This window comes from Equus quagga, chromosome 3, assembly GCF_021613505.1.
Source record: "Equus quagga isolate Etosha38 chromosome 3, UCLA_HA_Equagga_1.0, whole genome shotgun sequence".
Classification (NCBI taxonomy): Eukaryota; Metazoa; Chordata; class Mammalia; order Perissodactyla; family Equidae; genus Equus; species Equus quagga.
Genome location: NC_060269.1, coordinates 148721690 through 148749337, shown reverse-complemented (window position 1 = coordinate 148749337; position 27648 = coordinate 148721690). Strand labels below are relative to the sequence as shown.

Sequence of the window (27648 nt, the reverse complement as noted above, 5' to 3'; positions counted from 1 at the left end):
TGATGGATTTTCTTAGAACAGCCCCTCCCTACTCTTCCTTTTTCTCTACACAAGCAGCTCCCCTTCCTTGTTTGTTTTGCCTATGGTTTGCCATAGCATGTGCATCTCAAATTGCAGTTGTTTGGCTATTCCCAAATAAAGTAATTTTGAGATAAATAACAGGCAAATTTGCTTTTTAAGTTGACAAAGGAATATTTGTCTATACAATTTTAGATATAAGACACATCCGGAAAGGAATTGGCCTTTATTGAGCATGTACTGTTTAGTTACTAGATATGCATTATCCCATTTACTCTCAATGTTCCTTAGAGATCATCTCTTCATAGTGTCATAGATGACAACAATTACAGGAAGAAGGAACCATCAGTAAGAGACCAAGGCTCTGTACAGATGTTAAGTTATAATGTTGTACGCCTGAAACTTACATAATGTTATATACCAGTTTTACCTAAATTAAAAAAAAGAGTGAGACCAAGGCTCAGGATATGGGTGACTGTCTATCCACAAGCTCCAACGAGTTAGTGATTGTACAAGTGTAAAACCAAAGTTGTCCAGTTTGTAGCTTCAAATCCTTTCTATGACTTGCATTCCATTCTCTGTTAACTTAAAATTTATTACTTGTGAGTGCGGCCTGTCTATCCATCTAAACTGGTTTGCTTTCTTTTAATTTTAGATTTCACACATCGGCAAACTGAGAGATTTTCTTCTGGAACACAGGAAAGATTATATTAATGCTTATAGGTAAGTGCAGATTTTTTACCATGACTTTGGTGACTGTTCTTTTTCATACCTATGTTCCTTTTGAGCCTTTTGTCCTCACTTTTTACTTAATAATGCAGAGTCGTAATGGGGAAGATCAGGTTGGCAGTGGAATACTCTGCAGAGCAAAAAGCAGCTCCCGCAGCCAGGCTGGGCTCTTGCGTTCCCCGTGTCCTCAAAGTCACGCTGTCCCCACAGCAATCGCTTCACTCTGATACCCTCACGTGTCTGTATCTCTGTATGTACCATGTAGTTGTGAGGCCTGCAGAGGTGAGTGAGACCAAGTTTCTCACTCAACAGATATTTACTGAACAAATGAAGGGGTGAGGCAAGTCATGCAAAAAATTCCATTTGTAGAGAGAAGAGCTCTGCCTCTAGTGAGGGTTTTGGTTAGGTTGATTTTTATAAAGAGAGAAAGCGTTTTGATCGAGGCTTCTAAAATGGTTTCTGGACGAGGCTTCAGCCCTCAACAGATACAGGCACGTTGCAGTGCACATGTCACGTCCCCTGCTCTGCCCTGCGTTTGCGCCTGGCTTTAGTGTGGCATTTCTACCGCAGGACTTGGCGTCACGGGTATCATGTGAATTAATGGAGAAGTTGGATTGGACCTACCAAATGACATCACGAGGAACATCTGTGTAGGGTTTCATCTTTATGAAACTAAGGTGTTTGTGCTTCAGAAGCCTTCCTCACAAAGTTAGAGAATATAAAATAAATCCGCTGATTTTTGAAAAACTTTGTCAATATATGCAAAAATGAAAATATTTCCTATTCTTCATCAGAGAAAGTGATTATATCCTACATGAATTTTAAATAATCCCTGCTTCTTCATCTGCTTAAACAACATAGGCAACCTTATACGTTCAGGCATATTTCATTTGTATAATTTTGGAATATACTATAATTATTATTCTAATGCATAGTACCGAGAAGACCTTATTTGTAAGTTCTCATTTAAAATAGCTGGTCAACACTAGATGGCAGTGTAAATTTTATTTCTAAAGGTGTGTATGTATATCAAACACTAATATCATAGTTCATAAAAATGGAGCTAGAATCATTTTGGAAAACTTAACAAAACTGGTATAAACTTATCAATTTCCACCTCCTTTCTTAGTACCTGACAACTAAGCTTAAAGATGTGGTTACAGAGGTCTTTCATGGAAACCTGTCATTGACTTCCCTTGGCCTTGCAAAGGCATCCAACTAAGCGAATGCTTTAAATGTTGGTTTAGTTCAAGCCACCTCGCCCCCTTGTTAGCCACATGAACCTGAGAAAGTCATTTAATCTGTAAAACCCATTGTCTTCCTCTAAACCAGGGGTCAGCAGACTACGGCCTGCAGGCCAAGTCCGGCCTTCCGCCTGTGTTTGTACAGCCTGTGAGCTGAGAATGGTTTTACATTTTTAAATGATTGGGGGAAAAATGATAATAATATTTTATCACCTATGAAAAGTATATGACCTTCAAATTTCAGTGTCTATAAAGAAGTTTATTGGGACACTGCCACATCCATTTGTTTACATATTATCTGTGGCTGCTTTTGCACTAAACAGCAGAGTTGTGTGGTTGTGACCGAGTGTATGGCCTGCAAAGTCTAATAGATTGACTGTCTGGCCCTTTACAGAAAAAGTTTTGTGGAACCCTGCTCTAAACAATGAGAGTGATAATCACTCAACAGCTACTTGGGAGATTCAAACAAGACAGTATAACTGATATGCAGTGGAAAAAGAAAAAAGCAATGGATTTATCAAAAGTTTATTATATCAGGGTGCTATTCTGTAAGTTGGCAATCGTTTTAAACTTTTGACTGTGATGGTGATATTAAGGCATTTCTCCTCAGACAGCAAAGCTCAGCTCTCACACAGTGTGTCAGCGTTCCCAGCTCACTACAGCACGGACGCACTCAGTCCTTTTCTCTGGTGTTGCCCAGGACAGCAGGCTGCTGGCCTAAAGCTTCCCCTTTCCCAGCTACGATGGATTGAGGACGGGGATCCCCCGGGGCCAGTCGCAGCTCTGCCATTTACTGGTTGGGTGGGCTGAACGTCACATAGAACTGTAGCTCCTGAGGTTTTCTTGGTCTTGACTGATCCATCACCCCATTATAGAAACTCAGTCTTTTACTCATTTTCCCCATCGCAGCTGTTCATTGCCAACTAAGGCACTCTGAGTTCCGCTCCTGCTGTGTTTTGATCCCTTTGAAAGAGCATAGGCTTTGAGGTCAGTCAGTCACATCTAACTTCCAGTCCCAGTTCTGCAAGGTATTAATCATGTGAGTATATGCAGCTCACTCCACATCTTTGTGTGTTCTTTTTTATAAAATGTGGGTGATGTTCTTATGAGGATTAAATGAGAGAGATGTTTGTGAATGCCTGGCACATAGAAGTGCCTTGGTGAATGGTAATTGAATTGGATCCCTATTTGATCTATGATGCAGTTGGGGGGTAGTCAGTTAAAAAAGAATGCACTTCTATTTCCTGCCAGAGAGAGGTGGGAGAGAGGGAGAGAAAGAGAGAGAGAGATGGGATGTAGGAATCAGGTTAACATGACAGAGATGGAAGTGTTACCAGCTTTGTCACTAGTAAAATCTAGGTGGCAGGCAGAGCTTAGGTCTGCAGGTGGATGGCCTTGCTGAAGGTTCCTGAATTAGACAGACCCGCTCAGTCATTAGTGCCACCGAACAATTACAGTCCCTGGAGCACAGATGGCAGGGGCAGGCCCCTTTATAGCACATGTGAGAGACGAACAGAGCAGAACCTCTGCTGTCGATAAGCAGGGAGATCCCAAAGAGAGAAGAGAGAGAGAAAGGAGCTGTGGCTAGATGCTTGTGCATGCACGTTCGTGCCCAGCTCCGTCTGCCTGGTTACCAATCAGAGAAGTCCCTCCTCCTCCCATGGGACCCATAAGGAGGGAGGAGGCTGAGGGAAGGTGGCTAGGTGTCACACCAGGGGAGTTGATTCATGGAGGGAATCAGCATTCCCCTCAATGCCTTAGATTCTCTCCAGATGGAGAAAGGCCGCCCTAACCTTCTTCCATCAAGTTCCCCCTCCCGAAGGTGGTAGACTGTTTAAAGCCTTTCTTACTGCTCCTGCTTCCCAATGCAATGTGCTGGTCTTGGCCTGCTCTTAGGGACATTTTGGATGGATTATGATGGTGGAATTGAAAGAATATGTTCAGAAAGATTGCCTTCAGACCCATAAGGCTATGTTAGGTTGACATAATTAGGAAGCTGTAATTTTTTCCATAATGTAGAGCTCAGACTTTATTGACCCATTTAATTTTTTTTAATAATGACATTTTACTAGAGCAGAACAGCATGCAACCACAGTAGCCTCTGGCTGGATCTCTTGAATGATTTTAATTAAAAATAGTTTCTCCACTTCTGGTAGATTGTACCTTTTCCGCAATATCCTGGCAACAAAACAATACCATTTAGGGGGAAAACTTCCCTGGTTTCTGTTATTGTTACTGATAGAATAACTGTACTGTCAATTTCCCATTTAAAAGGTTAATGTATGATGTTTCCTAAAGGAACATCACCTTTTAATTGAATAATCAGTTTTATCAAATTAACCTTTAGGCCGTTTCAGTTTCCCACTGAGCTGAGTTTCCAAAAGAGAGAGTAGGAGGATGTTAATCTAATGTTCTTGGAGTTAGTCATTTATAGGTCTGCTCTGTCCACAGGGTGCATGTTCACTTGGAAGTGAGTACCTGTCTCGTTTATTTGTCTCTGACCCTTAGCCTCCGTTTCTGATGAGACGGTTTCTATTAGGGGCGTGCACAAGCTCCTGTGGTCCCTCTGCCCACCCCTCTCACGCCCCGAGTTGATGTCACTGGGGAGCTGAGGAGGAGGCATCAAGCATGCTTGCTCAGCCCCTTCTCCCTTTTGGGTCGTCTGTCTCAGGTAGAAGTACATTCTGTTAAGATTACCAGGTTGAGCCAAACTAGTTAAGAAAATAAGATGCTAGGGAGTGCTAGGGAATTGCTGGGGAAAATAAGGTGCTCTCACTCTTCATGTTTCATTGAGAGGAGGACCGTCCATTCCCCAGGACCCTATGGGCTTCCTTCTCTCCTCCAACTCTCCCCTAGGAAATGTGGAAGTTAGAGGTGGGGAGTGTGATGGTGCCACACCAAGGAAGGAGAGAGCACTTACCTGATGGTTGGGACTGAAAGGAGGCCCATGCTTACAACCCCCTTTCCTCATTGGGAGGGGCCTGTTGTCAGTATGGATGTACCTTAAGTTTTCCAGGGAAGGCTCTGAAAGGGGGATGCCTACTGGTCTTGGGGTGGGGGTAAAATCAGTTTGGGAGGGACTTATTTAGGAGCACAGTTGTAGCTGCATGTCAAGCCTGTTCTCTATGTCAACCTCATGCTTTGAGTTGGGTCATTCAAAAAGTACTTGGTTATTGATTTATTAACCTACTAAATGCTAGGGATTTAGCATTTGATGATGGGGATACAGCAGTGAACAAACAGTTGAGAGTCCTTGCCTTTGTGGAGCTCATATTTTGTGGGGGGAGACAGTTAGGAAGCAAAGTAAAGAAGTAAAATATATAGAATGTTAGAACAGGCAAGTGCTTTTTGAGGGAGGGAAGGAGCGAAAGGGGATAGAAAATGTCAGGAGGGTATGATTTTATAAAGATAGGGTAGGGAAGGCCTCATTAAGAGGGGGACATTGAGTAAACACTAAAAGACATAGGGGACCAGTTTATGTAGATAGCTGAGGAAAAAACATTTCAGAAGAAGGAGACAGCCAGGAGGTGTAACGGTCCTGGTGTAGGAGTATGTCTGGAATGTTCAGGGAACAGCAAGGAGGCCAGTGTGACTGAGCAAGAGGAATGGGGAGACAGTTGAAAATGAGCTCAGGGAGATGGCAGGAGCCACATCTTGTAGGTCATCTTAAGGATCTTGGCTTTTCCTCTTAGGTGGGAAGCCACTGGAAGTTCTTGGAGGGAGGATTAACAGAATCTGAATTACTTTGTAACAGGATCAGTATGACTAGTGTGTTAGAATAGACTGAAGAGGGACAAGGCAGAGACAGCAGATGAGTTAGGAGGCTGCAGTTAGAGTCCAGGTGAGGGATATCAATTGCATGGACTAGAGAGGTGGCGGTGGATGATAACAAGAGGTCAGATTCTGGAAATATTTTGAAGGTAGAGCCAACAAGATTTGTCGATGGATTAGATGTGAGCTGGGAGAGAAACAGGAGTCAAGGATGACTCCAAGTTTGGGGCCTGTGCAGCTAGAAGGCATGAAAGTGCCATCCGCACAGATGGGCAATGCTGGAGCACGAGCGTGGTTGAGGAGGATGGGCAGGAGCGCAGTGCTGAGCATATTTGTGCTGCAAATTAAACATCTGAGTGGTGATGTTGAGCAGACAGATATACGTGTCTCAAGTTCAAATTTGGGCTATAAATTTGGGACTTGTCAGCGTAAAGCTGGTATTTACACTGGTAAAGCCACAAGAGAAACTCACTAAGGGAGCAGTGTAGATAGTGAAGAGACTCAGGCACTGAGCCGTGAACTACCCGTCATTAAATGGTTGGGAGCTAAGGGATGTCAACAGAAAGGCTGAAAATGAGCAGCTGGTGAGGTGGGAGGAAGACAGGAGAGTGTGGTGTTGTGGAGGCAGAGGAAGAAAACAAATCAAGGAGGAGGAAGCCATCAGCTCTGTCCAGTCTGTGGAAAGTAACTGGGGTGGGGGCTGAGTCAGTGTGGGGGTCATTGGTGACCTTAGGGAACGAGGACGGCAGTGGTGAGGGTGAAAGCCTGTTTGGATTCAGTTCAAGAGAGAATGGTGAGGAAAGTGGAGACCTGGGGCATAAACTTCTTAGAGAAGCTTTACTCAAAAGAGGGGAGAAATTGGACAGTAGCTGGTAGGAGACATGGATTTGAGACGTTTTGTTTTTTAAGCTGGGAGAAATAACCCCATGTTTGTATGTAGCCAGGAAAGATCCAGCAGACTGGAAAAACTGGTGTTATTAGTAACTAACACATGTGGTGTTCACTGTGTGCCAGACGCTGTCTAAGCACTGTGTGCACATATGAATTCATTTAAGGTTGATGGTGTGGGAGGGAGAAAGGAGCATTGCTGGTGCCAGAGAGGTGCCCAGGGGGAGGAGGCATAGCCAGGAGATGGGCACTTCCTCCTTAGCAGCTGGAGAGAAGGCTGAGTCTGTGAGCCCAGAGGGAGGGAGCTGGGGAGATGTGGTGCTGGGAGCTGGTAGGAGTTCTCAAGAAACAGGAGCAAAGTTATTTCTGAACTGATGACGGGGAAGCAGGTGCTGGAGGTTTGAGGGGCGTCGAGACGATATGAAATGGTCATCTAGGAGAGTGGGAAAGCAAATGCCCCAGGGACATAGAGCATAATTGCCAGGCTCCATTAGGGGACCACTTGATATCAGAATCATGATAAAGCCGATATTTTTACTTCTGTCTGATTCCCACTTGATCCTAAACTCAGCTAAATAGCCAACTGTTACCTGTTGGTTTTCAGTATGTCACTGGTCTCTTTCGACTCTCTGATGCCAAGTGGTTCTTCTGTCATTGCTTCCTACTCCTGGCATTCTTCCAGGAGCCAGACTTTTCCTATGGCCCTCAGAAGATTAAGATAAAAGGGTCAGATCAGTTAAACAAGATCCAAGCAACCAAATATCTTTCAAGGGCCCATGACATGAAAGCAGTCAGTCTGTTATTACAATTTTTAGGCTGCACCCGATTTTTACTCTATAAGTTTCTCAGGCCACACTGAATGTTGGTAACCTCAGCTTTGTGGCCATTGTAGTGTATGTCACAGTGACTTTTCTCTTTCCATTTAATAGATTATAGAACTTCAGAAAGTGATCCTTTATCACTTAAAATCTCCTTTAGTTTCTCCAGATTTTATCACAAAATGGTTAGAAGATCATTTGTCCTGGTTTCTTTTTTCAGAACAAAATGTCAGTGAAGGAACATTTGGTCTCAAGGGCACTGCTTTTGTCCTTTTATAAGGACAAGTGTTAATAGTGGTTTCTTTCTTTCATATTGCCAGCTCTTTCCTCTCTTCCTTCTGTTGTCTTTGTTTCTATTAATGTCTCTTGCGCACTCAGGCCCCAGATCTCAGGGTCTGATGATGCTTTGCCTCTGACATCTCCTGTGTTCCTGACAATTTCACATCTCAGATCCATCCCCTCTTTCCAGTCTCCTGTCACCACCCCAGCTCTGCCATTGTCCCTTTCTCAAATTTGGGTTGAACAGAAATTTACCAACAGCTACTTTTGGTGGTACTAGGCACACAAAGATGAATAAAGCAAGATTTTCTGCCTAATTTCGGTAACCTCTATTCCATCTAATGTGGTGTTGCCACATTTATCTTCATTAAGCTCAGCCCTTTCATTGGGTACAGGATAAAACTCCTAGTAGCACTGGAGGCCCACCGAGAGCTCAGCGCTCCTTCCTATCCTGTGCTCCGCCAGCTGAACCACTGACTGTGCTCCCAAGAGGCTGCCTCTCTCCTGATGCCACTCCCTTACTTACTCAGTGTCTGCTCTTGCGTCCCCACAGCCACATCCTGCCCTTCAGGATTTAGGGCATAGATCACCTTTCCCCTGGTCAACTAGCGGGAAGTAAGCCTCCCCTCTTCTGAACTCTCCTGCCTTTTATGACATGAGAGGTGCCCTGGGTGGTGGTGAAGCGTATAGACTCCAGAGCCAGGATGCCGTGGTTCAAATCCCAACTCTGCTCATTACTAGCTGTGTGACTTTGGCAACTTACTTAACCTCTCAATGCCTCAGTTGCTTCATGTGTAAAATGGGAATTATAATAGTACTTACCGCATAGAATTTTGAAAATTAAGTGGGTATTAATGCCTGAAAAGTATAATATAAGCTTTGTTTTATAATATATAAGCATGTACATAAACCTGTGGATGTTACCTATTATGACATAGTTTACTGAGAGTCGGATCTATATTTTGTTCATGTCTGCAGCCCCAGACATTAGCAATTTAATTTCAGAATGTATCCAATGTTTCACTATGAAAGTTAGTCTAACATAATATTTATAGCAAAAATAAGATTGTAGTCTTTAGCTTTTGTCCATACATTTTCAGTTACCTTTGAACAGAGTGTAAAATAATTTATGTTATTCTCTCTTCTTCTCTATCCTCAGGAAGTATCTAGTTGTATATTAAATTAATAGGCAGAATGTCAATGGTGTTTTGTGATTTTGGACTTTCCTTTTCTTAATATACTAATCAACCAAATTATATATATATGTGTATATATATTCCTTTAAATTTCTGAACCAGTGAATAAACTTACCCAGTTTTTTTCCTCCTTTCTCCCTGAAGTAAATTGACTAATCCAAACCTATACCTAACATAGTCTCCTTTAATTGAGTCTAATATTTAGATAAATTGAGATCTGTAATAAAATTATTCCTCTGTACATCATAAAGGAAATAGAATTAAATTTGATAAATTTGTATATGCGTGTCCTATGAGAATATATTTTTTGGAATTATTTGCCAGATAGTTAACCTTTTCAAAATAGTAATAATTTTGTTATTGTGATACTCAATTTGGGGCTCCATCACCAGCAAGCGTTCATTACTTTTGGTGAATATGTTTGCCCATTCTATATCTAGTGCTATTCTTAAACTATCACAGAAAAATAAGAGTTTGAACCCTCCTTCAAGTTGCTCCATCTCTTCCTCTGTCATGTCCTAAACTTTGCATGCCATCTTTTGCCCAGCACCTTAATGTCTTTCCTCCCGCTCTGTGCCGCCGTCTGCACTCTGGATCCTAGGCTTCTCCTCATCTCTCTCCACACCCATTCAGTCCGTGGCATCTAGTGAATCGATCTCGGATCTGTTACGCCTCCTCTCCCCACTGACGTGGCTTGGCCCCAGCTCTCTTCATTTCTTCCTCCTGCAGTGGCCTCTTAACTGGGGTCACGGCCACCTGGGGTCTTGTTTCATCTGCCTCCAGACCAGCCACCGCAGAGGACCTCATGCAAAGTGCAGATCCCTCTGTTTAAAATCCTCCAGTGGCTATACATGTCCCCAGTTTCTGTACTGCAAAGACTCCTTTCCAGTTGATAGTGGAATATTTGTATTTTGTGTGTTCGTTGTATTTTTGGGAATCCCGTTAATACTGGAGAAATAGCTATTGCAGATTTAGTAACCATGTTAAATAAATGTGTACTTATTTACCATAATACCATTTACATTCCTTTGAAAAATTATGAGGACATATGCTTGACACATTCAGTGGGGAGACGCTGACTGTGTGCCTTTGATGTACTACCCCTTGAAATAATTCAGAGGGCCCCAGAGGTCCATGGCTAGGATGCTTGGTGTGCAGGGACCACCCAGTTTACTCCTCTTTTCCCTTTCACTCTCGCATGTGTGCTGGTGGAGACCATACTTTATGTGGTCATTGCAACCGTGACCTGCAGGTTAGGAATTTCTAGCATGTCTTCTCGGACTCTCCTCTGTGTGGAGTGTCTTCCCCTTTGCCTGCCTGGCACCTTCCCTGCACAAACTGACCACTCCCCACTTTGGTCCCCCTGTCCATTTCTAGAACCACACCATCCACCGCAGTTCTGTGTGCTCCCTGCTCCTGTGTCAGTCTCTCTGTGGTACAGTACCTTCTCTGGGCATCAGGATGGAGCCTTATTCCACTTTGAACTCCCTACCCCTGCCAGAGTGCCTGACACATGGGTGGGGGGGGATTAGTGTATAAGTGAGTAAATGAATGAGTTGCGAGGATTGAAAAAGTAAATAAAACACATGTAAGGCGCTGAGAAGAGTGTCTGGCACGGCTAATGTGGGCACACCTACTTGTGCTGAGCACCAGTTAAGTCTTGGGGAAACAAAAGCGAACAAGACACACAGTCCCTGCTTTCATGAAGTCTGCATTCTTGTGGGAGGAGGTAGACATAAGTATTTAATAAGGAGTCATAAGTGCTCTAAGAAAGGTAAAGCTGGGTAGGGAGTAGACAGTGTGGAACAGCAGTATGATTTGGGGAGTCCCAGCCCCCGAATCCCACAGCAGAGGGTAGAGGGGCAGCTTTGGAGCCAAGAGACAGTAACTTAATACCTGGCACAGGACTAAAAATCAGTGAGGACGAGCACTGGGGGGCGAGCACCTGGGTGGCCAGGGAAGCCAGCTCTGATCAGGCCATCTGAGCAGAGACCCTGATGAAGAGAGAGTGCAGACATCTGCTGGGAGAGCATTCCAGGCTGCAGCAGGCAGTGGGGCTGAGTGGGGGACAGCAAGGAGGCCAGTGTGGCTGGAGTGAGGGGGTGAGGGTGAGTGGCAGGAAGCAAGGGCGCAGGTCGGGGTGCGGGTGCTCAGGCCTTTGTACTGTATTCTCAGTGAGGGTGGGGCACTGCTGGCGCTGGTGGGTGGAAGTGCAGTGATTAGAGTCTCGACATTGTCTCAGGTCTCTTTTAACTTGATATTTTGTGATCTGTAAATTTCGGCTGTAATGTCCAGAGTGTTTAATTAGGCTAAATAGCATCACTATTAATAATAATGCTGCTACAGCTGCCCAGACCTTAGAAAGATGAGCAAGGTAATATAACCGTCATACTTTGAGCTTCAAGGTGCTGCGTTACTGAAAGTGAGCACCCTTACTAGCTCAGTAACTTTAGAGTTTTTAACTTAATATCAAGAAATGTGTCTCTAAAAGCTCTTTTGTTGTGAGTTTTGAAGACTGCTTGTCAACATGGGAAAAGTGGTGGCCTAAAACACCTTCTCACATATGTCTTAAGAGCCTCGAAGGAGTGTCCCCACATCATTCTCCGTGCAGCCCCAGGTGCTCTCCTAATGTAACCCTCCTTCTGTCACTGTTGTGTGAAAGCCTGCAGCAGCTGCCCCGTTGTTCTCAAAGTCACAGCCCACATTCTTAACAAGGCCTTGTGTGCCCGGCCCCTGACACCTCTCCGTGCTCGCCTCACCTCGCTCTCTCACTGGACTGGCCTGCTCGGGGTTGGTCTCTACAGGGAGCTTTCTCTACCTGGTAAGTGTTGGTTCCACCATCTAGATCATTCTCCCACCTCTTAGCCTGGCCGGTCCCTCCTCGTTCTTCAGTTCGCAGCTTAAATGTCACTTCATCAGGGAAGCTTTCCTCCCCTTCACACCCCATCCAGACCACATTATGTGACCATTTGCTCTGCCCTTTAATTTCGTCCCCCTCTCTCTCTCTTTTCTTTTTTAGCCATATCATGTCTGAATATGGGAAGATGACAGACACAGAACGAGATCAGATAGACCAGGACGCTCAGACATTCATGAGGACCTGCTCAGAAGCAATTCAGCAACTAAGAGCACAAGGTGAGGCGCTCTGAGAGATGCAGACAGACAACCGTGGCTCTGTTAAGTACTTCAACGAGGCTCCTACGGCATTCCCAGTTAGTTCCCTCTTGTGTTCTTATGTAGGTTTAGGTTTCAAAACTAAAATCCTTCTTTCCCTCACCAGTATTTTAACCAACACTGTTAAAAGTGATGAAAAATTAAATAAATGGGAGGAAGGAAGTGGAAAAGATCTCTCCAGACAGAACCCAAAATTTCCTACGGGGCCAGGGTCAGAGAAGACGAATTGTGTGTGTGCATGTGTGCCTCTGTGCCTGTGTTCTGTGTGGCACTGGGGGCAGTGGTTGATGGCATGTGGATAAGGGTGGAAGAGGTGCTCTAAGCTCTCCGCGTGTAGCATTAGAGGGAACTGTAGCGTCACACTGTCATGGTTAGGAGGAAGGCTCTGAGCCGGGGTTGCTGAGGTACCCCCATCTCCACCGTGTGCTGGCCAACGGCCTTGGGCCAGCCACTCAATCGCCTAGACCTCAGTGTCTCCATCTGTAAAATGGAGACATTATGGGACGTCTCTCTTAGGCTGTTATGAGAGTTAAATTCTTGTAGCATGCTTAGAACCAGAACTGACACTCAGATGGTTATCATCTCACTGTCACTGATGTTTAATTCTTATCGAGGCGCTGTGAGGGCCTCCCAAGTCATGAATCTTCCTTGATTCTCTTTTAATTTGCTTAGGCAGATACAGAGCACTTTAAATAGTGTGAAGTTCAAAGTGGCCAGATAATGCTGTGCTCTTGACACAGACTTTTGTTTGGGAAGCTTCCAGTAGAACCCTGATGGACTACTTGAGAGTCTGATGAAAGCTATAGACATTCTTGCCAGAAAAAGATACATACACACAAAATTCTGTGTGTAATTTCATGGAGCTGCTGAACTCCTTGCATGAGTCTCAGGTCAGCAGCCCTCTGGTAAAGCCATGATCATCCCCGTGCCCTTCAGGGCCTGTACATTCGTTGAGAGAACCTAGAAAACACATGAACGTCAATAAGACCAGCAATTCCGTACCAAACCATGTGACCTTGGGCTCCTCACTGATTCTGAACCTTAGTGTTTTTATGTGTAAAATAAGCATAATCGTAATTGTCCTTTGGATTGTTTGGACTATTAGCAGTAACAAATGTAAAGTTCTAGCCGTGTCTCCACATAGTAGGCACTCAGTCTCAAAATAAATGGTGGACTGAAAGAAGATGTGAGTTTGTAGAAGAAAGGTGTCCTTGTGGTTAGGAGTCAAGGAAGGTTTCCTGGAGAAGGAAGGTTTGACTCAGTGTCAGAGGGCCCCTCGGAGTGTGAGTGGCTGAGGGGAGAGGACAGAGCCTTCCAAGCTGAAAAACAGCAGCGACTCATGCAGAGGGAGTGTGCAGTTGAGTTTGATTTAAATGTTACTTGATCAGCTTGAGCGCTGGATGCTGCTAACGAATGGGTTCAGCACTCAGGTGTGGGCCGCGTCCAGTATGATCCCTACATGCTGTAATAAACCACAAATTATTGACTGTAGCTTTTCTACAGGGTTAGTCTTTCAATCTTGTAAAGCCTAATCGATCTTACTCTTTTAAAAATGTGATGTTACTGACACCAGACTTATTTTATAGCTGTATTTTAAAAAATACTTTGAATAAAGAAACTGTTCTAAGGAAGCTGATGAATTGTTCTTCAGTATCTGAGTATCGTCCTTTTCTGTTGCAGCCCACAAGGAGATCCATTCCCAGCAAGTGAAGGAGCACAGGAGCGCTGTTTTGGATTTCATAGAAGATTACTTAAAAAGTATTTCATTTTATCTTAAAGGTCAAATGTGGCATTTCACAATAGATGGGATGCAAAATTTAGCTTTCCTAGCTGAAGACTTTAGTGTCTCATTATATTTAATGATACCTTTGCCTGAGAAGCAGTTTTAAATGTTCTCTGTTTTGGTATTTTCCCCTGCAACAGGAGTGTGTAAACTTTACTCAGAACAAAGAGCCATCCGAGTTAAACGAGTGGTGGATAAGAAAAGATTGTAAGTATTGTCTCTATTGGTGTTCCTTAATTAATCACAGTAATGATAATGGTGGCAAGTCAAGTTTCTAGGACAGTTACATTTTAAAATATACAGTGCTTGAGTTTCTTCACAAATGCTGCGGCTCGTGCTGGTGGAGCACCTACTGCATGCGGGCTCTGCGCTAGACACTGCATTAGCTCACAGGTCCTGTGAGGCAGGGGCTGTCAGCATCCTCACTTCACCGATGGGGAGGCTGAGGCGTGGGAGTTAGGCAACGCACCCAAGATCCTGTGGCCCGGAGGAGCAGAGCTGGCATTGGAGCCAAGGCTGTTGGTCCAAAATTCGTGCTCTTGCCCATCTTGTCTTAAGAACCCTATGAGGTGGGCACAGTTTTAGCCGTTTTACCTCGGTTTCTGACCCCCATGCCCCTCCTCATTATCTCTGAAAGTGTCTTCCTGGGGGAAGAGCTGGGGCTCCCCTGTGAGGCCTTCCTCAGGTCACCCTCAGCATGCACCTCCCTCCTAATGAGCACTCACTCGATGCCAGGGGCTCCGAGTGTGCACCCCACTCCAGCCCCCAGCCCCATTTAGTGCAGGTACTGTTATGAGCTCCCTTTTGCAGGTGAGAGAACTAAACCTCCAGCAGGTTTAATGACTTGCCCAAGGCCACAGAGCCAGGAAGCAGCAGAGCCAGACTTCAGTATTTCCCGTGGCACCTGTCTGTCCCCCTGTTTGTCCTCCCCATTGGGCTGCCAGCTTCTAGAACACAGGGACTGTGTCCTCAAAGCTGCTTCCCTTGCAGCTGCTCAGCCAGCCTGAAGTTGAATTCCTAAATGAACACGGAGTGCTGGGTCCAGGCTCCCACTCTTGGACGCTTCTAAACTAGCTTGGGAAAGATTTGGGGGTGTTCTTTCAGGAGATAACATCACATACTGTTTTAGGACTAATTTTCTTACTTCTCATTGTGTCAGGGTCCCCAACACCACTGTCAGGTTCGGTGATTCTCTAGGAAGACTCACAGGACCCAGCATATAGTCCTGCTCATGGCTGTGATTTATTACAGTGAGAGGGAAAGGGAAGCAAGGGGAAGGCAGCCGAGCAAAGAGCAGAGGAGACCAGGAGTCCCACTGATGCGACTAGTGACAACTTGTGTGAAGTGTCCACCAGGGGAGCTCATTAAGACTCACCGCCTGGGGATTTTACTGGGCCTGGTCATGTAGGTACCTTCCAGCTGGTTCATACCAAAACTCCAGACTCCCAGAAGGAAAGCAGCTGTTCCGCATCAGCCACGTTGTTTGCACAGCAGTTTAGGCACAGTGAGCCACGCTAGCAGTTAGGGTGGTGGGCTCTCCCCCCAAGTCCAGGCTCCCAGACACTGGCCAGGAGCTGAGCTTGCAGGCACGCCTTCCCAAGGATAGCAGTCTCGGGCCTGCTGTGTTAACTCTTCTCTGCACACTTGTGAAACAGATTTGACATGGCAAGTGCCAACAAATAGAAGCATTTGTGGAGGATGGTAAGTAGATGAGCCAAGGTATCTGTCAGCAAATAGTAACTGAGAGGATAGGGAGAGAAGCAAGAGAGAGTCTCTGCCCTCAGGGAGCTTAGTCAGGCTGGGTTGCTGTATAAATATGAAAAATTAGCCAACTTAATCAGGATATGTCCTAATTAGTGAGACAATTAGCAAGTTCAGGGGGGGAAATGGTACTATTGAGGAGCATAGCATAGTGTGTAAGAGCTCAGACTCTGCAGCCAGAGAGCCTGTGTTCAAATCCTGGCTCTGCCACTTACAAGCTGTGTGATTTGGGGAATATTGCTTAACTTCTCTGTGCCTTAGTTTCCTCACTTGTAAAATGGGAAAATTCATAATCCCGATCTTGTTGGGCTGTTGTTATCTTTGTTGAGAACAAAATGACTTGATATAGGTAAAAGACTTGTAGTGAGGAGTTACCATGTGTTAACTTGTACTGTTATCTGCTACTAAGCATTCACCATGTGGCAGGCAGTATGTTGATTTATTTCATTTAATCCTCACAACCACTCTATTAATAAATATTAGCATCCCATTTTATAGAGGAAATCGAGGCTCAGAGAATTTGGGTTACTTACCCACTGTCACGCAGCTGAACTGAGATTTGAACGTCAGGGTAACGGGACAGACTCTCAAGCAGTGGGCTTTGATTGGAGGTAGAAAGCAGAGAATCTGGGTGAGTGGTTAGAGGTGGAGGAGCGTGGGCAGAGCGCTTAGCCACAGCAAGTCCTGGAGGAGGGGGTGGGGCTCTGATGCTCTGTGAGTTGCCATGGCGATGGCGTGGCCGTCAGGGCTCTCACCCACCAGAGGGAGAGATGCCAATTTCTGCTTCCATAACCCAGGCAGACCCCGACACTGGAGACTTAACAGGTACCCCAGGTGAAGGAAGAAGAGGCTGCTGCTGCCTCCTCAGGTCCTGGTCCCAGCAGAGGTTTCGACAAATTAAGATCACTCAGATGGGAACTGTTCTCATTTAGACAGTGAAGTAGTCTCGTCTCCTGCCTTGTCGCTGCCCTGTGCCAGTTACTCTGAGCAGAAGATGGAAATAACTATGTGACCCTTCGCAATGTAGTGCAGCCGCCCTTCTTGTCCTTCCCTCACCTTGCCCTGAAGGCATCTGCCTAAAACGTCCATATAATTTTATCACTCCCTTGCTTCCCCTGTCTCACAAAGGTGAGACTGCATCGCATGGCCTTCAGGGCCTTTGTTGGGGGCATACAAGAAATAAGAGCTCTACGTGGCTCTGTAATCTTCACCGCTTTCTCTAGTATTTGTATAGGGGTTTAGTCAAGGCGAACAAAGAACTACTTCCACATATTTTTTTGTTTCAAAACTGAAAAATCTGTTTCTCTTCCTCTTTTCTATCTCTTTCCATTCTTAAACTTGAAATAGAATCCCAAGGTTTTCAAATAAGGGAGCTGGAAACAGATGTTGGCCGGGTAGAGGTTGTGGTGACTGTGGTTGTGAAATGCTCAGCCTTCAGTTATAGAAATCAATTTAAACAAATCCTGGGGCGTAAACTGATCTTTTGATAACTTTTAAAAGTCGCTTTTTTTCAAATTGCCTTCAACTAGTTAATTTGTAATTTCCCTGAGGATTTCAGTAGACATTCAGTGTATAATTACATCTATTTTTATCACTTAAAACAAAGCGCTCAACTTTGTCTCCGTCTGCTGCATTGTAGTCTTTTATTCATTTTAAAGTGAAAACTGGCACATTGGCATCCTCTGGGCACAAAGCATGCCAAATATTAAAGGATCCCTTTGTTTAGAAGTCCGTCAAGCCCTTCTCCTTCCTGAGCAGTTCAGTCCTGCAGTCAGGCGGTGTCTGCAGCGATGGGGAGCCCCGGGTTCCCAGAGCTGGTCAGAGCCCAGCAAGGAGAGGAGCGTATCCATGCCGGGAGGGGTGGCAGTGGAGAACGTGGGTTGGTTATAAACAGGGCAGTGGGTCAGATAAGTAAATGGATAAGGATAATGGAAGCCAGGAAGTGAAAGAGAAAAGCCAGAATGAACCCTGGGGTGTCAGACTGGAATAAAAAGTACTGGTGTGAACTCATGATTTGCAATTTACATAGACAGATATAGAAATAAATATGGTTGTAAATGTATATGTATGTTTACCTGTGCAAATGCATACATATATTTTCTGGCTCTGTTGACTTAAGAGGGCCTGGAAGCAGCGCCACCCCAATAGCGATAAGCATACTTAGCACTCAGATCTTGGCTTCTAAATAACAATTTCAACTTCCAGGAACCAGGACTGCTTGGGGAAATGGCTGATTCTGGGGCTGGGGCAGGGAAAGTATAATATGAGCCCAGAACATTTTGTCATGCCAGAAAGCGAGGAAAGGCTCAGAGAATGATGGGGACATGTGAAAAGGACACACACAAGTTTGAAGGGGCTTCCACTGGCCAAATTAGAGACAATTGAGCATCAAAATAAATGATAGTAGCAGATTATAACCCATTGGATAAAATAGGACATCATGAGTCTGTCTAGATAGGAATGAATAAATGAGTAAATTAAAATTTGAAATTGATAATTACCTAGCATCAAAGCACTCCCTCCCCCAGTACTTATTAATTCCAAAGCAGGAAGGAGTAACTTTACATGGGGAAGCCTGGCGGCCACCACCTTAATCAAGGGATCAAGGGGAAATCCTGCACCACTTGATCGGGTGCAGTGAGAAGAGTGTGAATAGAATGTCACTTTTTTATGCCAAAGACGCGTAACCCGAATCCAACCAGGAGGAGAGTTCAGACAAACTCAGACTGAGAGACGTCTTACAGAATAGCTGGCACATTATTGTGTATCAAGGTTATGAAGCTCAAGGAAGGACCGAAGAAGACTAAAGGGAAATGATGATAGATGTAATGTGTGATTCTGAACTGGATCCTTTTTTTATATAGGATATTATTGAGATAACTGGTCAAATCAGAATGGAGTCTAGGGAAAGGATAGAAGTAACGTATCAATGTGAGTTTCCTGATTTTTTTTTTTTTTGGAGGAGGAGGGTTAGCCCTGAGCTAACGTATGCCACCAATCCTCCTCTTTTTGCTGAGGAAGATTGTCCCTAACATCCGTGCCCATCTTCCTCTATTGTACATGTGGGACACCTGCCACAGCATGGCTTGATGAGTGGTACGTAGGTCTACACCGGAGATCCGAACCAGTGAACCCCAGGCCGCCAAAGTGGAGCGTGCAAGCTTAACCACTATGCCACTGGGCTGACCCTGAATTTCCTGATTTTGATGGTTGTATTCTAGTTGTATCAGAGAGTGCTTTTGTTTTTAGGAAATCCTAAAATATTCAGAGGTAAAGGGGCGTCAGGTTAGCAACTTACTCTCTGATGGTTCAGGAAAAAGGATTCTTTGTACTGCAGACTTCTCTGTGTGGGATTGTTTCATAACAAAATAAATAAACCACAAAATACCGTCTCACACTTGTTAGAATGGCTGAAATAAAAATGACAGGTGTTGGGAAGGACGTGCAGCAACTGGAGCTGTCATCTGCTGCTGGTGGGCATAAAGTAATTCTTTATTAGAGACAGCCAAATATTCTCCCACGTTAGATGGCCGTCCTTTGAGCCAGCAGTTCAGTCCTAGGTTCGTTACGCCGAGGCTGTCCTTTCTGCCCGTCTGCGCCTGCTGAAATCTTACTCCTCTTTCAAGAGCTTGCCTAAGGGATGCCCAGCCTGTGATGCCCCTGGGAACTTCTACCCTCGGGATTAGGAGGAGGAAGGATTTGTAAAGTGCTTCCGTTTCACGTGGTGCGTTGTTTGTCTGCTGCATTATTTAGTCTTTGCCACGACTCTCAGTGGTAATGTTATTGCGAGGATCCTGGAAGCCAGGTTTCTCATTATCAAAGAAATGAAAGGGAGAAAGCCAGAAGGAGCCCTGTTTTGTTGGGTTGGAATGAAAGATACTGAAAGCCGTCTTATGGATAAGGAAGTTGCGGCCCAGTGCTTAGAAGGTGGGCCGGGACAGTACCTACTGCGTGCCGGCCTCTGTGCTAGGTACGTTCTCACAGGCGATCGCATCCAGTTTCATAAGAACTCTATTAGAAAGGTTCTGTTTTCTCTACTTTGCAGATGAAGAAAACTTGGACAAAGAGGATAGGAAAAAAAAAACCCAAAACCCTATGACATTGCAGATAAATGGCAGACTAGAGGTCACACTGCAAATAAAGTGGCAGACTAGAATTCAAGCCCACTTTTGTCTCCAAACCCCATTTCTAAATGTTTCTTTCTCAGGCGGGCAGTCAGCCAATGGTTTAAGGACCCTGTCTCCAACTGTCAGGGGATTTGTGGAATTACTGGAGTACCCTGTCAGCCAGGACAGTCTAGGAGGATATCGGGTCAGTCCTACTGAGCAGCTTGGCGGAGGTGAAGGCTGGCCAGCACTCAGGCAGCTGTGGCTGCCACCCCCAGGCCTCTCCCCTACTGAGCTATCAAGACTCCTGAAGTCCTCCCCCTCCGCAGCACCAGCCTAGGAGATCAGCGCCAGTTGGGCCAGCTTGTTAGAAGATGCCGCCGAGTCCCTCGCACCGAGTACAGCAGTGTGCCCCTTCTCGGAATGTTTTTTTTTTTTTATTAAGATTGTGATAGTTTACAACCTTGTGAAATTTCAGTTGTACATTATTGTTAGTCATGTTGTGGGTATACCACTTCACCCTTTGTGTCCTCCCTCCACCCCCCCTTCTCGGAATGTTTTGAATTACTGATGGGTTGTTTCAGCTGCTTGCTTCTGTTCCTCCATTGGCCTGCATCTTGTCAGAGTAAAAAATGTGTGTGTTTTAGGATTTCACAAGAAATTGTCTGCATCAAGCTGCTTTGCCTGTTCTTACTCCATGGTCATACTTGGAGCAGGAGCAGTGGTAGTAATAGTAGAGTAATGGCTAATTTTTTCAGCTCTCGCTGTAGACTGTGCTAAGCACTTACGTGTAAACCCCTAGCATGATACTCTTACAGCCCCATTAACAGATGGGAAAACAGGCTAAGAATATTAAGTCACCTGTCATTTAGTAACGAGAGCACTGAAAATTCTGGGAAATGGATGTCTTCTTCATTTCAAGTTAGTTTGAAAATTGGCTAATGTGTCAGGTTGCCAAGTACCAAATCCCACAACTAATATTTGAGGTAAAATGTGAGGAAATAAGTAGTAAATTCAGTAATCATATTTATGTAGTTAATGGCAAACGATAAATCCTCAGTTTACTTTTAAATAGATTTCTCTTTTCAGTTATGATTTTAACTGGCTTTTTTTGCTTACCACCATTTTTCCTTAGGTTTAGCCATGTTGTGTTTGTCAGTAATTTGTCCGTCTTTATTGCAGAGCAGTCTTACATTGTGTGAACGTGCTGCAGCTGGTTTGTCCATCCTCCTGTTGGACATTCGGCTTGTTTCCACTGTTTGACTGTTACAGACAAGGATGGCATGAATATCCTTGCACAGACCTTTGTGTGGCTATGTCGTTTCATTTTTCTTAGGTAAACACATAGAGTAGAGTTGCCTGTCAAACTGGAGATGTTTCTTAAACTTAGTAAGAAACTGCCCTAAGTTTCCCAAAGTGGTAGTACTATTTTACACTCCTCCCAGCAATGCATGAAAGTTGTACATCTTCACCATGATTTGCTGTTGGTAGTTTTTTTGTTTTTGTTTTTGTTTTTTGAGGAAGATTAGCCCTCAGCTAACATCTGCTGCCAGTTCTCCTCTTTTTGCTGAGGAAGACTAGCCCTGAGCTAACATCCGTGCCCATCTTCCTCTACTTTATATGTGGGACGCCTGCCACAGCACGGCTTGACAAGTGGTGCCATGTCTGCACCCGGGGTCCAAACTGGTGAACCCCAGGCCGCCGAAGCGGAACACGCGAGCTTAGCAGCTCCACCACCGGGCTGGCCCCTTGGTGTTGATAGTTTTTTAAAGCATTCTACTGGGTGTGTGTCATGGTATGTCATTGTGGTTTTATTTCCTCCTGTTGTTGGACACCTTTTCGAGTGCTTCTTGACCATCTGTGTATTTTCCTCTGTGAGGTGTCTGTTGAAGTCTTTGACCCGTTTCTTGATTGGATTGTCTGCCTTTTTGTTGGTGACTTGTGTAGGAGTTCTTTATATATCCTGCAGACAAGTTCTTTGTCTGATATGTGCTGCAGATATGTTTTCCCATTCTGTGGCTTGTCTGTTCATTTGCTTCATGGTGTCTTTTGATGAGCAGAAACTTTTAATTCCAAGGAAGTCCAGTTTATCAGCTTTTACTTGGTCTACCCCAAGGTCACCAAGATATTCTTTTATGTTTTCTCCTAGAACCATTATGATTCTAGATTTTACATTTAGGTCTATTATCTATCTCAGATTAATTTTTGAAAGGGTGCGATGCAGCTGAGTTTCATTGTATTCCATACAAATAACCACTTGTTCCAGCAATATTTGTTTAAAAAACTTTCTTTTCCTCCTTGAGTTGATCTGGCACCTTCATCAAACTCAGTTGACTGTACATGCGTATGTCTGTTTCTGGACTCTGTTGAGTGTCCTCGGTTGGGCTGCCGTTACTCCCTGCCGTGCTGTGTGGGTCACTGTGGCTTTGCAGTACGTCCTGAAGTCAGCTAGCCTAAGTCCTCCAGATCCCTGTGTTTTCAATGTTGTGTTTGCTATTCTAGATCCTTTGTATATTTCCATATACATTTGTAGAGTCAACTTGTCAGTTTCTTCAGAAAACCTGAGATTTTTATAGAAATTATATTGAATCTATAGATAAATTTAGGGAGAAAGGTCATCTTAATATCTAGCCACAGTCATGGTATATCTTTCCACTTACTTCTATCTTTAACTTTATTTTTAAATTTCTTTTTCTCAGCAATATTTTGTTGTTTTCAGTGTAGAAGTCTTGCTCATCTTTTGTTACATTTATTACTAGATTTTTTCTTTTTTTTATTAAGGTTATGAAAGTTAACATCCTTGTGAAATTACAGTTGTACATCATTATTAGTCATGTTGTAGGTACACCACTTCACCCCTAGTGCCCTCTCCCCACCCCCCTTTCCCCTGGCAACCACCAATCAGTTCTCTTTGTCCATATGTTAACTACCACCTATGAGTGGAGTCATACAGAGTTCGTCTTTCTCTGTCTGGCTTATTTCACTCAACATAATACCCTCAAGGTCTATCCATGTTGTTGTGATTGGGACGACTTTGACCTTTTTTAATGGCTGAGTAGTATTCTATTGTATATATATACCACATCTTCTTTATCCAATCATCAGTTGCTGGGCACTTAGGTTGGTTCCACGTCTTGGCTATTGTGAATAATGCTGCGATGAACATAGGGGTGCATGGAACTTTTGGAATTGCTGATTTCAGGTTCTTAGGATAGATACCCAGTAGTGGGATGGCTGGGTCATAAGGTATTTCTATTCTTAACTTTTTGAGGAATCTCCATACTGTTTTCCATAGTGACTGCACCAGTTTGCATTCCCACCAACAGTGTATGAGGGTTCCCTTTTCTCCACAGCCTCTCCAACATTTGTCACTCTTGGTTTTGGATATTTTTGCCATTCTAACAGGTGTAAGGTGATATCTTAGTGTAGTTTTGATTTGCATTTCCCTGATATTAGTGATGATGAGCATATTTTCATGTGTCTATTGGCCATCCATATATCTTCTTTGGAGAAATGTCTGTTCATGTCCCCTGCCCATTTTGTAATTGGGTTGTTTGATTTTTTATTGTTGAGTTGTGTGGGTTCTTTCTATAGTATGGAGATTAACCCTTTGTCGGATAAATAACTTGTGGATATTTTTTCCCAATTAGTGGGCTGTTTTTTTGTTTCAATCCTGTTTTCCCTTGCCTTGAAGAAGCTCTTTAGTCTGATGAAGTCCCATTTGTTTATTCTTTCTATTTTCCCTCATGTGAGGGGTTATGGTGTCCGAAAAGATTCTTTTGAAGCTGATGTCAAAGAGTGTACTACCAATATTCTCTTCTAGAAGACTTATTGTTTCAGGCCTAATCTTTAGGTCTTTGATCCATTTTGAGTTTATTTTAGTAAATGGTGAAAAAGAATGGTTGATTTTCATTCTTTTACATGTGGCTGTCCAGTTTTCCCAGCACCATTTGTTGAAGAGACTTTCTTTCCTCCTTTGTAGGCCCTCCACTCCTTTGTCAAAGATTAGCTGTCCATAGATGTGTGGTTTTATTTCTGGGCTTTCAATTCTGTTCCATTGATCTGTGCATCTGTTTTTGTACCAGTACCATGCTGTTTTGATTACTGTAGCTTTGTAGTATGTTTTGAAGTCAGGGATCGTGATGCCTCCAGCTTTGTTCTTCTTTCTCAGGATTGCTTTAGCAATTCGGGGTCTTTTGTTGCCCCATATGAATTTTAGGATTCTTTGTTCAATTTCTGTAAAGAATGACATTGGAATTCTGATTGGGATAGCGTTGAATCTGTAGATTGCTTTAGGTAGTATGTACATTTTAACTATGTTTATTCTTCCAATCCATGTGCATGGAATGTCTTTCCATCTCTTTATGTCGTCGTCGATTTCTTTCAAGAAGGTCTTGTAGTTTTCATTGTATAGATCTTTCACTTCGTTGGTTAAATTTATCCCAAGGTATTTTATTCTTTTTGTCGCGATCGTGAATGGGATTGAGTTCTTGAGATCTTTTTCTGTTAGTTCATTGTTAGCATATAGAAATGCTACTGATTTATGTATTTTGATTTTATACCCTGCAACTTTGCTGTAGTTGTTGATTGTTTCTAATAGTTTTTCTATGGATTCTTTTGGGTTTTCTGTATATAAGGTGATGTCATCTGCAAACAGCGAGAGTTTTACTTCTTCGTTGCCTATTTGGATTCCTTTTATTTCTTTTTCCTGCTGAATTGTTCTGGCCAAAACCTCCAGTACTATGTTGAATAAGAGTGGTGAAAGTGGGCACCCTTGTCTTGTTCCTGTTCTGAGAGGGATGGGTTTCAGTTTTTGTCCATTGAGTATGATGTTGGCTGTGGGTTTGTCATATCTGGCCTTTATTATGTTGAGGTACTTTCCTTCTATACCTATTTTATTGAGGGTTTTTATCATAAATGGATGTTGGATCTTGTCAAATGCTTTCTCTGCATCTATTGAGATGATCATGTGGTTTTTGTTTCTCATTTTGTTAATGTAGTGAATCACGTTGATTGACTTGCAGATGTTGAACCATCCCTGTGTCCCTGGTATAAATCCCACTTGATCATGGCATATAATCTTTTTGATATATTGCTGTATTTGATTTGCCAAAATTTTGTTGAGGATTTTTGCATCTATGTTCATCAGTGATATTGGCCTGTAGTTTTCCTTCTTTGTGTTGTCCTTGTCAGGTTTGGAGATCAGGGTGATGTTGGCTTCATAGAATGTGTTAGGGAATGCTCCATCTTCCTCAATTTTCTGGAATAGTTTGAGAAGGATAGGTATTAAATCTTCTTTGAATGTTTGGTAGCATTCTCCAGAGAAGCCGTCTGGTCCTGGACTCTTATTTTGGGGAGGTTTTTGATTACTGTTTCTATTTCTTTACTTGTGATTGGTCTATTCAGATTCTCTATTTCTTCCTGATTCAGTTTGGGTAGGTTGTATGAGTCTAGGAATTTATCCATTTCTTCTAGGTTGTTCAATTTGTTGGCATATAGTTTTTCATAGTATTCTCTTATGATCCTTTGTATCTGTTGTGATTTCTCCTCTCTCGTTTCTAATTTTATTTATTTGAGACTTCTCTCTTTTTTTTTTAGTGAGTCTGGCTAAAGGTTTGTCGATTTTGTTAATTTTTTCGAAGAACCAACTCTTTGTTTCATTGATCCTTTCTACGGTCTTTTTTGTTTCAATATCATTTATTTCTGCTCTAATTTTTATTATTTCCCTCCTTCTACTGACTTTGGCCTTTGTTTGTTCTTCTTTTTCTATTTCTGTTAGGTGTCGTTTGAGGTTGTTTATGTAAGATTTTTCTTGCTTATTGAGGTGAGCCTGTATTGCAATGAATTTCCCTCTTAGGACTGCCTTTGCTGCGTCCCAAATAATTTGGTACAGTGTGTTTTCATTTTCATTCGTCTCCAGATAATGTTTGGTTTCTTCTTTAATTTCTTCAATAGTCCATTGTTTGTTCAGTAGCATGTTGTTTAGTCTCCACATTTTTGGCCCTTTCCCAGCTTTATTCTTGTAGTTGATTTCTAGTGTCATAGCATTGTGATCAGAAAAGATGCTTGATATTATTTCAGCCCTCTTGAACTTATTGATGCTTGCTTTATTTCCCAAGATATGGTCTATCCTTGAGAATGTTCCATGCGTGCTTGAGAAGAATGTGTAACCTGCTGTTTTTGGATGAAGTGTCCTATATATATCTATTAGGTCGATCAGATCTAATTTTTCATTTAATTCTATAATTTCCTTGTTGATTTTCTGTCTGGATGATCTGTCCATTGGTGTTAATGGGGTGTTGAGGTCCCCTACTATGATTGTATTGTTGTTGATGTCTTCTTTTAGTTCTATTAAGAGTTGCTTTACAAATTTTGGTGCTCCTGTGTTAGGTGCGTATATATTTATAAGTGTTATGTCATCTTGGTGGAATGTCCCTTTTATCATTATATACTGCCCCTCTTTGTCTTTCTTTATCTGTTTTTCTTTGAAGTCTACTTTGTCTGATATAAGTATGGCAACACCTGCTTTCTTTTGTTCATTATTAGCTTGGAGTATTGTCTTCCATCCCTTCACTTTGAGTCTGTGTTTGTCTTTGGGGCTGAGGTGTGTCTCCTGGAGGCAGCATATTGTTGGATCTTGTTCTTTGATCCATCCTGCCACTCTGTGCCTTTTGATTGGAGAGTTCAATCCATTCACGTTTAGAGTGATTATTGAAACGTGGGGGCCTACTGTTGCCATTTTATCACTTGTTTTCCAGTTCTTTTGCATTTTGTCCTGATGGAGAGCTGTTACTTTGTGTTATTGTTCTTCTGCTTATCTCATTTGTTCTGGATTTTGTAACCCCTTTCCTTTTTTTGATTTTTCAGGCATGAGGTTCTTCCTGAGCATTTCTTGAAGAGGAGGTTTTGTGGCAATGAACTCCCTTAACTTTTGTTTATCTGGGAAAGTTTTTATTTCTCCATCGTATTTGAAGGATATTTTCGCTGGGTAGAGTATTCTTGGCTGCAGGTTTTTGTCCTTCAGAGTTTTGAATATTTCATTCCAATCTCTTCTTGCCTGTAAGGTCTCTCCTGAGAAATTTGCTGATAGCCTTATGGGGTTTCCTTTGTAAGTTATTTTCTTCTGCCTGACTGCCTTTAGTATTTTCTCTTTGTCATTGACTTTTGCTAGTTTCACTACTGTATGCCTTGGGGTTAGTCTTCTTGCGTTAATAAAGTTTGAGATCTCTTGGCTTCTGTCACCTGAAGTTACGTCTCTCTTCCCAAGTTTGGAAAGTTGTCAGCTATTATTTCTTTGAACAGGCCTTCTGCCCCCTTCTCCTTCTCTTCTCCCTCTGGTATACCTATAATCCTTATGTTGCATCTCCTAATTGAGTTGGATAGTTCTCGGAGAGTTTCTTCATTTCTTTTTAGTCTTAGTTCTCTCTCCTCCTTTGTCTGCAGCATTTCTATATTCCTATCCTCCAAATTGCTAATTCTGTCCTCCATATTATCGACCCTACTGTTGAGAGAGTCCAGATTTTTCTTAATCTCCTCCATTGTGTTCTTCATCTCCAGTATTTCTAATTGGTTCTTCTTTATAGTGTCAAGCTCTTTTTTGACATAGCTCCTGAACTCATTGAGTTGTCTATCTGAATTCTCTTTTAACTCGTTGAGTTTTTTAGTAATGGCAGTTTTGAAATCATCATCATTTAGGTTATAGATTTCATTGTCTTTGGGATTGTTTTCTGGGTGCTTATCATTTTCCTTCTGTTCTGGAGATTTAATATATTTTTTCATACTGCTTGATGGCGTGGATTTGTGCCTCCGCATAGAGATAGAGTTTAGTCGCTGCTTCCACTTGTTGCGACTGGTGTGTCGGTGGGGGGGGGGGGGGCGGGC

At 43.2% G+C, this 27648-nt stretch overlaps 1 protein-coding gene across 4 annotated transcripts in view; it reads left to right on the top strand.

The window, feature by feature from the left end:
* STX18 (syntaxin 18) overlaps positions 1 to 27648 on the top strand; it is a 127306-nt gene that overhangs the window by 71879 nt on the left and 27779 nt on the right. For all 4 annotated transcript variants that reach the window (XM_046656619.1, XM_046656616.1, XM_046656618.1 and 1 more), the window contains 4 exons: positions 674 to 741; positions 11963 to 12078; positions 13798 to 13875; positions 14041 to 14107. In XM_046656619.1, coding sequence (XP_046512575.1) covers positions 674 to 741; positions 11963 to 12078; positions 13798 to 13875; positions 14041 to 14107 — 329 coding nt within the window. The remainder of the gene's footprint in view (positions 1 to 673; positions 742 to 11962; positions 12079 to 13797; positions 13876 to 14040; positions 14108 to 27648) is intronic.